The 16,640-nt window shown below is 43.7% G+C and overlaps 1 protein-coding gene across 1 annotated transcript in view; it reads right to left on the minus strand.

Annotated features, from left to right (window-relative positions):
• Nucleotides 1-1,829: 1,829 nt before the first annotated feature.
• The window catches only part of SYNC (syncoilin, intermediate filament protein), an 84,834-nt gene continuing 70,023 nt past the window's right edge, over nt 1,830-16,640 (minus strand). The window contains exons 3-4 of the mRNA XM_086955711.1: nt 12,687-12,811; nt 1,830-2,610 (exon numbers count right to left, since the gene is read on the minus strand). Of these exons, the coding sequence (XP_086811837.1) occupies nt 2,556-2,610; nt 12,687-12,811 (180 nt within the window). The 3' untranslated portion in view covers nt 1,830-2,555. The remainder of the gene's footprint in view (nt 2,611-12,686; nt 12,812-16,640) is intronic.

Here is a 16,640-nt window from a genome sequence, read left to right on the forward strand (position 1 = left end):
GATTGCCTATCTGAAGCCATTGTTTGTTAAGTTCGGTGTAAGGACAATACGAGACTCCATGAGCCTGCTTTTTAATTTACATCACCCCGATGCTTGTTTTTATACGGCTACTTTCATTCTCAAATCAATTAATGCTAGGAAAAGTATGCTTTTTTTAACCTTCTTAAACTGTTGTATCCTTTGCTTCTTATGGCTGTTGTTTTATATTGTAATCCTTTTTATGCTGTGCTTTTAGGGACTTGTGTTTTGTTCCGAATAAAGCCTTATGAAAAAAAAAAAAGTGGTGCGGGAAACTTAGTTACTTACTTTTGTTGACTTCAATTAACCTTTAATGAAGGTGTATCTGTATATTTAACTTTGCTTTAATGTTAGTGCTGAGTGGAGTGAACAGCAGCCCAGTGCTACTGTGGATCGGGGACCGCATGTAAAGGTCAGGAGGGGCGCAAGCGGCCGCCGGGCCTTACTTTGAGTATCACTGGTCTAGCGTGAGGTCATACTGATGTAGACATTTTACAACTAATGCGATATTTTGCCAGTATATTTTCTCTCTGTACTGGTCCTTGAAGGTCATGAAGGCGTCGACCATGGCGAAGGCACTGACACCTGTCCCATGGTTATCATCTCTATTGGTACAGATGCTACCAGCTCACTCACCTTCACTCCCCTACCTCTCCATCTCCATCCGCAGTAGATTTGGGTAATAAAAACAAGACAGCATAATGGCAGCATAAATATAGGCAGTCTGGACCATACGTTGGCCAAACAAGCTGCTACACTGACTCAGACTGATATACTGTCAAGAACCAGATGTAAAACCCTCCCAGTATCCCTCACTACCCCTAGATCCAACTTCACTCATACAGCATCCTCCAGGTCCAGCCCTGCTACATAAAACCAACAGCAGACAAAATGACTGTCCACAGAAGCACTGAACCACTCATAAACCTGACTGACCTGAGAGGTGTTACTTCCTTCATACTTCATTACAACCAATTACTGCTGAGCAGAGCACATATCTCCTATACATTCCTCAAAAGGAGCTGGTTGGCATCAAACTGACACTGGATCACCCGCATGACATGATGCAAAGTCTGAAAAGCGCACACTCCGTTTCACTATCACAAGCGCTTCCCTTAAAGGAACTGCTCGAGCAACACCTTATTCACTAAACCTACACCTGGAGAGCCCAACACCTACTTCAACGACAGTGCTTAGACAATATCTCTAATACACTAGCTCCAATGCACACCATACATCGTGCACTGCCAGACCCCACATGTCTTATGAATCTGTGTGCCTGTTCTCTGTGAAGGAGCCTTGTCTGCCAATGCCTGGGCTATCCTGTTGTTTGTGTGAAATAGTCGCTTCTGCGGTAGATGGATATTCTTAATGTTTGATGCCTTTTCTGTTACTGTTCTATGTGTGCGGCAACGTTGCGATCTGTCTGCTTGTAATGTACATGTTCTGTGCATTCCTGCTGCATTTTGTGAGTCTGGGTGTATGTGATTGAGGGAGTGAAGAAGCCAGCATTATACCGCCTGGGATGTTATTGTTCTGTGTCTGTGATGGAACATTGCCCTGTGGCTAAGATGCACTGCTTTGTGTTTGTTGGTGCTGCTGCCACTGGTCCAGCGCTCTTATTTGGACAGCAGTAGTTGTACTTCCGTTAGGGAAGCCTGCTAAAACGTTTATAGTATACAAAGCAAAATGACTGGTTTTGTTAATGGTTGTTTAGGCACCGGTTTTGCTTGTGTATAGCCGAGCTTCTCCAAGGTCCTTTTTTCCACTGATGTTCTTGAGTTGCTCTTTGATTTTTGCATTTGCAATTTCATCCTCAAGAAGACAACTTTATTTCACTTTAGCAAAAAATAATTATACATGGATACAAAGGTTTTGACATGACTGTATAATAATTACAAACATAAAATCAATAGAACACGCAGCAATCTTGGAGTAAGACTGCACTTCATCATAATGCAGTTACATTATACATAGTAAATCAGATACTACATTACTGGCAACTCTAACCCTACTGATTGATGGTCTACGTGACCCACACCCTACACAGCTCACCACTGCGCGTCCAGCTCTGACATACATTCAACGAGCACTGTGTATCCTCAACAATGCAAAGTGTTACTGCTCTCTGCATTATGGCAGTAGTTCTGAATTCCCACCCGAGTTTGGCTGGTCAATTGGGATATCAGTGAATAACAGTCTAAATGGGCCTCCTGGAAATCTAGTAGGATTGTTGCAGTCACATTGCAGGTGTAATCAGGCATGGATGTGCCTGCCCAGGACTTCCAGATCAGCCACCCAGTAGGCCAGCCAGCTGCAGTAGACGAGTGGCAGTGGGATTCTGAAGACTACTGACTTGCATCCCTTTGGTAGCCCATGTCTGCTTAGTGTGTCATTGCGGTAGGTGCCATCATTCCTTCCCCCATTCAATGATGAAGTGTCGGTCACAGGGGTGGGGGCAGCAGTCACTCGATCTCAAAGACCACATGGAGGCCATCCACCACTCTGTCTCGCGGGTCACAGGGGAGGACCACCAGTCATTCTGTTTTGGCCTCTTTTGTGCAAAGCTGTTCATATATTTCAAGGCAGCCTCTGTGGGCAGAAGAAAAAAAAATGACAGTAGTAAATATCTCTTGCGGCGGTTCGTGTATTTATTTGCTTATTTATTTGCAGTTTAACTGAGCACACTCCAGGCCAAACAGGTAGCTAGCTTCTTAAGGAAATGCTTTTTCTTGTTTTCGATCGCAAGTACATATATACACCAGGTCTAAGGTGGATTATGCCCCGAAAGACTTTGCTCCTTCATACAGCTTTCTTATCACCATTGATTGGCTGGATACTTACAAGGGGAGAAAGAGTTGAACAATTCCCCAAACCATATTCGGTTTTAGCCTAGAACTTTAATTATATGTAAATAGAACTACTTGTGCTTTCCTTTTTGGTAAGTCGTGTTACTAATAGGCTTGACTCTTTCATCTTGACCAAATAATAAAATATCTGCAATACATGCACTTGACAGTTTTGTCCTCTTTCGATGTTATCTCTATATAATCTCCTAGGCTATGGTCACGTTATTATTTTTTTGATGATGTTGGTTTTTTCCCTCCCGTATGCACTGACAAAAATGTTATTTTATGTTTTGGAAATGTATACATTTGTATTTAATATGTTATATGTGGTAGACATATAGTTTTGTGTTTTCTATGTGGCCTTTTACTTCTATTGTGATGTATATATGATTGTAAATATTTATGTGGAAAAATTCCTTTGTGTAAGTTTGTGGGTCATTTTATAAAATATTGTGTGTTCTTTTAAAAGTTGGTTATGGACTGTTAATGTTATGCTTTGTCTATGATTGTTACGGCCATGATGAAGTTCCCTTTTGGCACAATCGGGAACGAAATGAGTTGGCTGTTTGCCGGTTTAAAAACTGATTGAATAAAAGAAGTACTTTTGGAATTACTATTTTTGTGTCTGACTTTGCTACGAGTGCACTTTCACCTTCTTTTGATAAAAGAGGTAGAAAAACTTTTAGGTGCATGAGATTTCAAGTAACACACCGGGACAGTAAAAGGGATATACAATGAAGCATGACAAGTTATACAGGCAACAATACGCGCTGTATTGTATTGTAATAGCATTTATATAGCGCTTACTACCCCATACGAGGCGTCAAAGTGATTTTTCGGCGAGTAGCGCGCTACTCCAGAACCCAAGAAGGATTAGTGTTGAATTAGCATAGTGAAATATGAAAGTAATTCTAGTGGTGGATAGGTTAGTCAGTTATTTGGATTCAGAAGGATAGCGGAGGGATAGAAGAGGGGAAAAGGTTTGCATTTATATAGCGCTTGTTACCCCTGATGGGGTGTTGAAGCGCTTTTTTTTTTATGAGTAGCACGCTACTCCGGAACCCATAAAGGATTGGTGGTGAATTAGTATAGTGAAATATGAAAGTAATTGGAGTGGTGGATATTAGTCAGTTTTTTGGATTGAGAAGGATAGCGGAGGGATAGAGGAGGGAAAAAAGTTTGCATTTATATAGTGCTTGTTACCCCTGTTGGGGTGTTGAAGTGCTTTTCTGACGAGTAGCACGCTACTCCGGAACCCATTAAAGAATTAGTGTTAAATTAGTACAGTGAAATATAAAAGTAATTTGAGTGGTGGATGATATGTTAATCAGTTACTCGTATTGAAAAGGATAGCGGAGGGATAAACGGTTGCATTTATATAGTGCTTGCGACCCCTAATGAGGTGTTGAAGCGCTTTTTTCGGCGAGTAGTACGCTACTCGGACCCATAAAGGATTAGTGGTTAATCAGTATAGTGAAATATGAAATTTGATAAGTGGATATGTTAATCTGTTATTTTGATTGAAAAGATTAGTGGAGGGATAGAAAAGTAAAGCATTGTTATTTTTTTTTGTCATAGCAGTAGTGAGAGGATTGGGATGAGAAAAAAGGGGTGTGGAATTGAAGAGTCAGAGAGAAGAGTTTAGAAAGGCTTGTTTTGGGGAATCAGTAAAAAAGGTGTCCGATGTTGCAAGGAGGAGTAGAGTAGGGGAGAGTCTAGAAAGGGCTTGTATGGGGGTCATAGTAGTGGTATGGGGTTTGAGATGAATGAGAGAGTGGATGTAGAGGATATATTGATAGAGGTATAGGGTGAGAAATAGGGTAGTGCATTGGAAAGAGTAGTAGAAACAGGTTTGAGATGAGTCCGCAAGTTGAGTTAGAAGATATTTTAAGAGGTAAAGGGTGAGAAATAGGGTAGTGCATTGGATATGCTGAATTAGAAGAAAGTAATTAATATATAGATCCATAAGTACATGGAAAGTTTATAGCTGCATAAAGAAGGTATATGTAGATTAAAGATATTGATAGACGTTTAGGGTGAGAAATAGGGTAGTGCATTGAATACGCATTTGTTTTTGGGGAAGAAAGTAATAAATACATACTTCCAATGACATGGAAGGTATATCGAGCCATAAAGGAAGGAAGTATCAGTAGATTCATGATGCATTCAATAAACTGGTTTTCAAGTGTTGTACTTACATTTTTTTTTTTTTAAACCATTATTCAACATGTTTATACAAAGCAATACACATACATAGGTACATATCTATAGCACAAAACAATGATTACATACAGAGTGATATGCTGTATATTTCTGTTTCCGTATGGTGCTTATGTGGGGAAGAGCCAATTCTTCAGTAGTTTTCTGAAGATAAGGTGGTTGTTGTGGATCTTATGTTGTGGGGTAAAGAGTTCCATATTTTGGCTGCTTGAACAGAGAAGGATGTGCCACCCATGATTTTTTCTTGTATCTTAGAGGAAATGTGTTCATACACGGGGAGAAGATATACTAATTGAAGGCCAACATGCACCCAATCGTATCTGGCAATGATGTTTAAAAACTATCTTTTAAGATCTTTCTTGAAATTGTTAGACCAGGAGGTTGCACTGATATCCACAGGGTTGGACTTCTGTGCTTTTAGACACTCCCTGAGGAAACTGGCTTCAGTGGTCTTGATTTTTTGTATGGCATGGTTTCAAGATGGAGAGATTCAGCTCTTCTGAGTGCACTGCAGCCTCCTGAGATGATTAATTTGTTCATCAAGCGATTTGCAGTACTCGCAAGTAAAGTCCTTTGGACTATCCAGGCCGATTTGAATAAGTGTCCGACTTCAATGTGAAGCCATCATAGAGTTCTGCGAATTGGGGTGGCATAATGTGAGCTTCTCGAGCTGCATGCAAATCTTGCTGCAGAATTTAAGTATTCTTGTAATGGGACCAGCTGGAGTTGCCATAATCTAGTCTGGAAATAAAAAGCAATTGATAACTTTTTTAAAGTCCTGTGTTGAGATAAGGGACCTTCTCTCCCGAGGGGTCAGATTTCATAGTGTGCTCCTTTTGTTATTGGTTGGAGAGATGTGGGCATGCAGATTTAGGTTTTTGTCAAGGATAAAGTCCAAGGATTTTGCACTTTCTGCAATGGTTGGCGTGCAGTCAAGTATATTAGTTATGTTAAGGGTGTTGCAGTGAAGGGGTGAGCTACAGAAACTCTGTTTTAGAGAGTGTAATATGTTATGATGTGGCATCCTCCATGCCTAAATATCCTTGTCCTGTAACTTGGAGAAGTGCACCATGCCACAAGCAACAAATCAGTGGACTATTATCCTTGTTGTGGATTTAACACATAGAGCAGGGCTGAAAGTGTTTGTGTTTTGTGTACCTTTAGCTGTAACCAGACCTTTTTATCTGTTACTAGAGTAGAATTCTACAGCCCACTTGTGCAAAGGTCTTCTTCTATGCACTTTCCCAGTTCCTAGCACTGACATCCTGTATTTAATTGGTGCATGTATGTGCTGCACCCGACCGCGTCACTTCGTCCGCCTCGCTTTCACTCAGGGAGTGTTGGTTTTTAACCAACACTCCCTGAGTGAAAGCAAGGCGGACGAAGTGACGCGGTTTTTAACCAACACTCCCTGAGTGAAAGCGAGGCGGACGAAGTGACGCGGTCGGGTGCAGCGAACATACCACAAACAACTAAGGGAGGCTAGCCAAATTGGCTTAGAGTACGCAGCACGCCCAGCATTCCACCCGAACCACCCCAGGATGCGATAACAACAAAGACCGGTCCCTAGATCACAACGTGCGGCTCAACACACAAGCATAAGACGAGGTGCTGAGTGGCGCGGAGGATCGAAATCAACGATCGAACAGAATTTTTAGAAAAAGCAGGAGGCAGATACCCGCTTATTATACTCTTGAAGACTGGAGGTGTCTCAAGAAACTAAGGGACGTTTTTAAAAAAACAGATCCAACCGCAAACATAAGAGTGAGGATGGAAATATCTTCCCACAACAAGTGTATCAGAATGAACTCTAGAAAGACCATGCAATAAGGACCGCAAGGTAGAGGCAACCATCCAGTGCCTTTATAGGAGAGAAGCACATTATAAAAGTCTTGAAAAAGATGGCCAACATCCAATGAGTCCATCGAAACGCGTCGACGCCCTTCCTTTGCACAATTTAAAAACCCAACTCATCCCATGAACATTGAAAAAACAAGACAAGTCTGGGTTTGAGCTATATTGCGGGCCTTAATGTGCATAAACTGTATGACAAATTGTGAATGTCTGTGTCTCCCCTTCTCTCCCTTTTTCCTACTATCTCACATCGGATGAATTCGAGCTTGTGTGTAGACTCCCTTTCCCATATTTGTGTAATATTGATGTTTAGATAGGGTGTGTATGAACTACACGACGAATATTTAATGATGTCAATAGGAATAGTGTAAAGAGTGACAAACTCTGTTTTAAGTTTTGTGTATGTGGTTTTTTTAAACTTGTGCCAATATTGTTTTAATAAACTTTCTTACTTTTTATATACAATGTTGTTTATGTTTATATTGTGATCAATTTGAGTCTTGTGTCCAAGATCAATATTTGGGCCTAATTCTCTAGACAATTTACCAAGGGAAACTGTTGAATTCTACTGATGGTACAGGTGCCAGAGAAAACGCCAATCAACAAGTGTCTCCAGGAATGAGCCCCAAGGGAAGAAAACGTCAAGCAGCAAAAGACATACCTAGGAAGGTGAGTGGGGTGCAGAATAATCAAGTTGTAGCATAAGATTGAGCTAGAGAAAAGGAAAGCCTTCTGAGACAAAACAGGAGCTTTAGAGCAAGGAACAATTTCTGACTAAAAAAACAAGAGTAAGAAGAAGAGGAAGCACCTGGAACTACAAAAGAACCAGGTGGTGATGTACACCACAAAAAATACTTTTCAAAAGCATTGTGGCATAGGGAAATATTCTAAAGCTCCTCCTTTTGTAGTGGTCGAACCAGAAGATATTATTCAAATCCTTCCTTAGAGTATTATCAACTGACAGGACTGAATATTGGATAGACTTTTGTTAATTTGTTTTTCAATCATTTGTTTTCAGTTATTAGCTGGAATTTTGGATATTAGCCGCATATACATATATGTGGAGTCTGTTTTGATAATAGAATAACTCAATAGAAAACTAGCAATTGTAATTGTAAATGAATTGATATAGTGCTTACTAGACCTGACTGGACATCAAAGCCCTTTTCAGCGAATAGCATGCTACTCCAGACCCAAAAATGATTAGATGTGAATTAGTATAGGGAGATATGAAATTAATTTGAGCGGTGGACATGTGAGTTTGTTATTTGGATTGAAAAAGGACAGGGGAGTGATAGAAGAGGGGAGGATTTACATTTATATACCGTGTGCTATCAGAGATGAGGTGTTCAAGCGCTTGTCGGCGAGTAGCACACTACTCCGGGACCTAAACGGGATTAGTGGGGAATTAGTATAGAGAAATATGAAATTAATTTGAGCAGTGGACATGTGAGTCTGTAAATTGGATTGAAAATGATAGTGGAGGGATAGAAGAGGGAAGAGTCTAGAAACAGTTTTTTGGGAGTTCATAACAGTAAGCGGAGGTTTGGGATGAGTACAGGGGAGGTGGAGGGGGATGAGTCATAGGGGAGAATAGAAAGGCTTGTTTGGGAGGTCTAAATAGTAAAAGAGGTTTGAGATGTTGCAAGGAGGGGTAGATGAGTGAAGAGTCTAGAAAGGGTTATTTTTGGTGTCTTAGTAGCAGAATGGGGTTTGAGATGAGTCAGAGAGCTGAGGCAGAGGATATATTGAGAGGTATGGAATGAGATATAGGGTACTGCATTGGAGAGAGTAGTAGAATAAGGTTTGGGATGAGTTAGAGAGTGGCAGTAGAGGATATATTCGAGAGAGGCATAGGGTGAGATATAGGTGGTGCATTGGAGATGCAGAATCAGAAGTAAAGTAATAAATATAAAGATACATAAGTACATGGAAGGTATCTATGTATAAGGAGGGTGATCTATGTAGATTTAAGTTGTATTTAATAAACCCAGACTTTCAGGTGGTGCTGTACTTTAAGCTAATTTATTTGTTTTTATAATTTCTAATACTTTTTTTGTAATTAAATAATGAAGCAATTGTAGATATACTTATTTATGCAGTGACCTATATACATGTTAAACATAGAATAATATAATTAATATGTACATTTGTTAAGCAGAACTAAAAAATACTTATAGATCTATAAATATAATTATCATACACGTTTATACAAAGGAATACATTCTTATATACACAGGGATATACTGTATATTTATGGTTGAGTGCAGTTATGTGGGGAAGAGCCAACTCTTGAGTAGTCTTCTAAAGGTACAGTAGTTATTCGTGGATCTTATGTTTGGGGATAGAGAGTTCCATAGTTTGATTGATCAGAGAAGGATGTGCCACCTATGTTTTTTTTCTTGTATGATGGGATTTTGAGGCAAGGTGCCAATGTAGAGCAGAGGTTCCTTTGTTAAATGTATTTGGTGATTTTATTCCTGATGAAGAGTTGTCTTGTTCCATGTATCGCTTTGTAGGTGATAAATAGTGGCTTGAAGGTAGATCTTCTGGCAACTGGTAACCAATGTAGGATCTTCAAGGCTGGGGAGATGTGAGATTGTGGCTCTACATGTTAGAGTAGTCTGGCAGCAGAGTTCTGAATCTGTTGTATTCTTTTTCATATCTGTTAAAGATGATCTGTGGTAGAGGCTATTGCGTAATTGGAACTCCCAAGTGGGTGAAGATGCGTTGCAGAGTATTTATAGAAATGAAGCTTGATATTGCTAGTTTGTCTACTTGGGCATTCATTGATAGGAGTCCATGGTAACTCCAACGTTTCTTACTTCCTTAGATACTTTAGGTGGTGTTCCCAGATCACCAGGGCAGGCGGCGAGTGGGTCATAATTTTTATAATCGCCACATGCGACTATTTCCATTTTGGAAGCATTCATTTTGAGATGGCTCTGTCATCCACTGATCAACGGCTCTAAGGCAATGGAACATTTCTGAGTTTCCAATATCTTTAGGGCATTCCAGTTTAAACTTTCGGTGCCTGAGTAGAAGCTAGCTATAATATACTGCAGGCTTGTTCAGCAAAACCCTTGTAGTAACTCCTTTGCAAGTAATGTTGCGGTCATGCTAAGGGTCAAAGTATGCTAGGCTCCAAATTTGAAATTCACACTATGGCACATTGTGATTTGGCAGGTCTGGGTCTAAGTGGAACTGTAATGCATCTGATGTTCATGTAAAGTGCTCCGATACCTTCAGGTTGAGTTCACGCTATATTAAAACTCCCCCCCCACCCCCCCACACACAAAAAAAACCAAACGTTCAGCCATCCAGTTCAAACATCTTGAGAATCTGTGGTACAAAAGGGGGTGGTGATGGACGGAGCATCTGAATCAATCAAACACTCACACCCAGTCAAAAGATCTGGGTTTAATCCATCACCGTTCTTTAGCCCACTCTGCCACCCAGTTCAGACATGGCAATATGCAAATCAGTCTGACCCTGTGCCTCATGGGAACAGTACAGCCTGAACTGCCAAGCCATGTCTTCCCTGGACCGGAAACAAGCTTCCGAGGACCGGTTTCTGACCCAACGGATCTCAAGAACTAGAGACCAATCCCTCTGCTCCCCTTTTCAGCTAAAGTCATTGAGAACGCCATCAAAGCCCAACTCTGTGAGTTCATCTAAATGAACAACAACCTGGACCTCTCCCAATCAGGGTTCAGAAGCAAACACAGCACCAAAAACGCTCTCCTTGCCGCTACAAATGACATCCACACCCTCTTCCACTGAGGCAAAACTGCTTCCCTCATCCTCCTGGATCTCTCAAACGCCTTAAACACCATCTTCCACCACACCCTTTGTGTGGCTCCACGATGCCAGCATCCGCGACAAAACCCTAGAATGGATCCGCTCGTTCCTCACCGGCTGAACACAGACAGTCAGACTGCCACTGTTCAACTCAGAACCCACAGAGATCAGCTACGAAGTGCCTCAGACATACTCCCTGAGCCCCACCCTCTTTAACATCTACATGGCCCTGCTTGCAGCCATTGTCAAAAGCCACGGACTCAATATCGTCTCCTACGTTGATGATACACAGCTGATTCTCTCCCTCACAGACGAACTCACAGCCGCCAAGAGCAATTTCCACAACGGAACGAAGGCAGTCGCAACCTGGATGAAGGACAGATGCCTCAAGCTTAACTCAACAAACAAGATGCCAGTACTGCGCATTAGATTCAAGCTGACAAAAAATTTAGTTAAAAATCCTCAATTATAAAGACCACTTGTTTGTTGACTCTTGAATTGGCGCAGCCTTACTGCGCTATAGCCAAAACCCTTATTGTTTCCCTCAAGCTTAACTCAGACAAGCCGAATTCCTCATCCTGGGCTCCACCCTCTCCGCCCGGGCAACTCCTGGTGGCCTACAGCGCTTCTAACCCCCTCCACACCCACGGACCACACACAAAACATCAGCATAATTCCGGACTCCTCGCTCTCAATGAACCCTCAAAGCAACTCTGTTTCATCCTCCTGCTTCCACACGCTCCATCTGCTTCCTAAGATCTTCAAGTGGATCCCCACCGAGTCCAGGAAAACGGTCACCTATGCATTTGTCAGCAGCAGACCCGGCTTCAGCAAGGCACTCTAGGCTGGCACCACCTAGAAACGCCTAAATAAACCGCAGAACATCCAGAACGCCTCTGCCAGACTGAACATCCCACGCCGCAACCACTTCACCGGCCACCTGAGAGTCCTTCACTGGCTACCTATCAACAAAAGAATTATCTTCAAGATCCTCATGCATATCTAAAAAACCCTCCATAATGCCGGACCTGCATACCTCAAACACCGCTTCTCCTTCTAAACTCCTACCAGACCTTTCCGGTCCAACCAACTGGCCCTGGCCACCATCCCATGGATCTGACCATGGCTGGAGGAAGATCTTTCTCCTAGCTCGATGCGAAGACCTGGAACTCCCTGCCTCTGCACCGCAGACATTCACCATCACTACCGCAATTCAGAAAGGACCTCAAGACCTGGCTCTTCGACTGAACCGCAGATCCAACAGCACCCCCCAATCTACCCCAGCACCTTGAGACCCTTACAGGTAAGTAGTTACGCTTTATACAAAACTTGAAACCTTTAGTATCCTCTCCTCCGTGCAGCCTTCTACTGAATAAATGCTCCTTCAACACCCCCAGAGCACCCACTCGCTCACTCCTATGCAAATGTTATGTGTTTTAACCCCTCACTTAGACTTACTTGCCACCTCAATACCCTTCCAGGCCACAGCTCGCTAGCTCCTCCCCTGATGGCTTCTTGCACCACCACCCCCCACACCCTCCAAAGAGCTTCTGGTTTGTTGTAGTAACTCTCGCCAAGGACATTGTGTACAAACCTACCCCTGATTCTTCCCAATGTATAATTTTGCCTCTGTGTAGTTTTGCCCCATTTAAACGGTCTTTGTACTGGGTCAGATGGCACAGACCTCCCCAAGTTAACCTTCTTTGAAGGGGCTCTGCTCGTTGTCTTGCAAAGTTCTGTCGCAGATAACTCCATGGGCGGCTATTCCCTCACCCCTTCATTTACCTCAGTTCCCAACCTTGCTTCCCATATATGCCACCCTCGGCATACCTAAACGACCCCACCTCGGGAGTCTACCACTCTCTCGTATCCCTCTTCTCACACCCAGAGTACCACACCGGTTACACATAATAACCACACACATAGCAATAAAGGGTTACGTGCTTGTAAATGGAGAGTTCATGAGCGAGGCCGCTCCTCAGCTGCTCCAGCTCAGTGTTCCTCCGCTGCTGGAGTTGGACCCCGATCTTCATCTCTCGGATTCTGCTTTCCAGTCCATCCACCTGTTCCTGCACAGTGAGAGCGAGAGACATGGATCAGAGCAGCAGGGGAAAGTAGTCACATTCCTGAGCATGGTGCCCCTTGGAACCGTAAGGGTGAAAATGCTCCACAAACTGGGTGGTAGCTAGGGAGTGTTCTATATGTTTGTTCTATATGTTTGTGGTGGGGTTTTGTGTCTGAACAAAGCCAGGTGTAGATTTAGGTGAGCCTGATTGACCCTAAACATGAGAATATCTCATAAGTGGATAATTCCTACCTTTACTGGCATGCCAGGCTCAAGTCCTAAAAAAAAGAAGAAGAGGGACTCACCAAGGTAGGCAGAATGGGTGTGACAGCACTACGCATGACATCGCAGGAAGTGACATCATTGTGTGCCATCACAGGAAGTGACATCACAGGAAGTGACATAACGGCACGTGATATTGCATGTGGCATCACAGGAAGTGGCATCACAACCATTGATCACACACGAAGTGACATCATATCTTAAGACTTCACATATGTTTAGCAGGTCTATCATGAATACACTGGAGCGCATTACAGTATTTAGTCAATTAGATTTTGCATTGGGTTTGTGCCAAAATATTGATGCAACCTTGACGCAAAATCTGGGCCTTAACTTATACTTTTTTTTAACTCTGTAACAAAGAAATTGGCAATCAGGAGAAACATGGCAGTAAATCTGTTCTGCTTAATTGGTTACAATGTCTATATTTTAAAATATCTTATGGGGTTAAGTCACCTGCTGCAGGGATCTTTGTGTGTCAGCTAAATCTCAGGGAATAATAATAATGATAAGATAACTCTGGAGGATAACGTATTTGCTGGAAAGAGCTGTGTTTTACCTAGGTTTAGTTTGGAGCAAATGTAGCATAGAGTGTTAATATGCCTCCTGCAAAGCACATTATGTAACACGCAGATGACAGATTTTTATTTTATGTAAGTGGGTTAGTGGCTTACTTCTTTTAAGACACAGATAGTTTTGTTACTCGCAGTTCATAAATTGTAATCGTTCTAATGTACCACAGTGAGGTATTAAGAACATGTGGCTCCTACACCTTGTAACCTTCACTGTCTTATGTAACTAATCTTTTATATTCATTTACCACTATTGTCAATGTATTATCTATGTGTGATATAAAGCGCTCTGGCACCCTGCATTGGGATGAGTAGTGCTAAAGCACTATAATAGTATACAAAATAGTGATATTTAAATTGTTATTTGTGTAAATACTGAGGCGAGCAACAAATCAGACATTCTTAAAGTGCATGCATATATATCTCTTATATACAGAGACGGAACAAAGTCAAAAGCATTTCTCTCATAAGTACCTGTAAAGTGATCAGATGTGAGCCTTTGTTTCCCCTCCATTGCATCTAGCTGTGAGGCTTCCGGTAGCTTCATGACAGAATACTCCAATTAAAAGAGGTCTAATGGCCCCTTAACTCCGGCTTTTGTTATGGGGGAAGCTGGAATCTTAGAAGCCCCGCCCCCGCCTGCACGTTTCCGTTTGGAACAAAAGCAGACAACATTCAGTTGCTGCTGAAAGTGTCCCAGTGTCAGAAAATTACACTACACTAGTTCAGCATATTTCTGTGAATTCCGGGAGCATAGGAAAGGAACATGGCACTCCGCTGAAAGTGGCCAGCTTTGCAGCAGGTTAGACTGCGTCTATCCTCTGAAAATAGTGGATAGATGGCATCTACCCTCGACTTGAGCCCTGCTGACAAGCCATGAGTATGTAGGGTTTAGAGCATGGTATTCTAAAAAAAAAAAAAAAGGGGGTGACCCAGGGACCTGGGCCATACAATTATTATCAAAAGGATGGTTCCTGTAGGGAAGTGTAGCCTTGGACTTCCATAGCAATGGTATTGTAAAGAAACTTTTCACCCAGTTTTCTTAGTTTATGTAATCAATGTTTTCATTTGTGGCAATTGAATTCAAACAATGCAGAGAAAGTAATTTTTTTTAGATTATGCAATCAATATTTTTATTTATAGAAATTGGATTCGAATAATGCAGAAAAGGTTCATTTAGATTATGCAATTAATACTTTTATTTATAGAAATTGGGTTCGAATAATGCAGAAAAGGTTCATTCCAAAACAATACATTATTTATATTGGTCGGAGAAGGCGCGAACAATGGGAGGGAGGGGGGGGGGGGGGAGTACAGAAGGCACCAAAGCTCATCATGCCTGCAGTAGGACAGCCGCCATTGTCAATAAAGTAAATAGTGCTCACCCACTAGATAAGGCATGCTGTGTTAAGAGTGAAGTAAAATGTCTAGTCCAGGGTGGTACTGAGGCGGGACTAACAAGCCTCATAATGAATCGGAAGCCAGCGTTTACCAAGTACACTGACACCAGACAATTACAAATATGGGAGGAGAGAATGCGAGGCTTCCACAACATACTCGACTACTGCATGCCTCGCAGAGCGAGCAGCGCATGCAAGCTGCCCCTAGGCTCGACCTAAAACCAAAAAAAGTGAATTTGCTAGTTTCGTGTCTCACAGTCATTCACGTACCACCAGCACATTGCCACTGGGAGCAGTGGATCTGCCAGTGAAAGTTCTCTCTGTTTCGGAGCAGCACCTTAGTGGCATGGAGAGTTGCAGTTCACTGCCTCTGGGCCATGCCTGCAGCCTCATGGAGTACCTCGCTGTTTCTGAGAGCTCCGCCTTCATCTGTCACTTCCAGAAAACAGCAGCTCACTCCTGGGACCAGCGCACTGTTTCCTCACGCACAAAGCTGTGAGAAGCATCTTAGTGGCACTGGGACTATTTTGCTGCTACTTGTAGAGAGCCACCCGGCCTCTGGACAACATTGTATCCACACACACACACGCACGCCTTCACCCTCGGGACGGGCACGCCCCGAGGTATATAATAAAAGCGCGGAAGACCGCTCGGGGTCTTTCCGGCATACCCTCCTACCTGTGTGTGTGTCCACTTCCTTCACCCGCATCACCACGTGCGAGGCCCAGACCTTGCGCGCTACACTGGCGACGAGGCCGGTTCCGCCCCCGCGCGTGCCTGGCCGACTGGTAGGTGCCGCCTGCTGTGGTGCCTGCTGGTGGCTCTCCAGCATCTTCGTGACCGCGGAGCCCGTCCGCCGGTCTGCGGCCCACGCTCAAGTCGGCTCCCCGCCCACGCGCCTCCGAGGACGGAGCGTGTTCAGCCGGCGGGAGCCGCCTGGTGAGTCTATTCGCCCCCGCCCGCAGGCCTGCCCGGGGCCCCCGCGCTGCGTGCGCCGCTGTCCTGGAGCGTGCCCCGTGGTGCTCCCAGCGCGAGCGCGTTCCCTGTAGCGCGCTGCCCAGGTGGGGGAGGGGCGAAGAGGGGAGACGCTGCACGTCAGCCCCGTGGCCCTTCCAGGGGTGTTCTCTGCACCTGCCCTGCATTCTGCTCCCGCGTGCACCGCCCTGCCTCGTGTGCAAAGCTGGCTCGAGGCCCGAGTTGTAGGAGCCTTGAACAAAAAAAAAAAAGAAAAACACGAAGAGGACAGATTGATGAGCAGGCCGGTGGTGTCCCTTCATTAAACAAGCACTGGCGCATCCAAATACAGTCATCTGGGGATTCACCTGCATAACAACCAAACCATTCCAATTCATTCACTCTGCCCCAACTACACAGCGCGACCTACACAGCTGAAGTGTCCCCCAGAGGAGGCACTCCAACATGAACGACGCTGCGACAGGAGGTGCCCCCACGACGCCGGCCACATCTGCCGTCCCTCCACACCCGCCTCCACGGCGCGGAGTAGAAACGCATGTGGTCAGCCATGCGCACACTGGAGTAGCCCCACTTCCGCCGTTCAGCGAAACTGCGGACCCCGCGA

This window comes from Lissotriton vulgaris, chromosome 2_1, assembly GCF_964263255.1.
Source record: "Lissotriton vulgaris chromosome 2_1, aLisVul1.2, whole genome shotgun sequence".
Lineage (NCBI taxonomy): Eukaryota > Metazoa > Chordata > Amphibia > Caudata > Salamandridae > Lissotriton > Lissotriton vulgaris.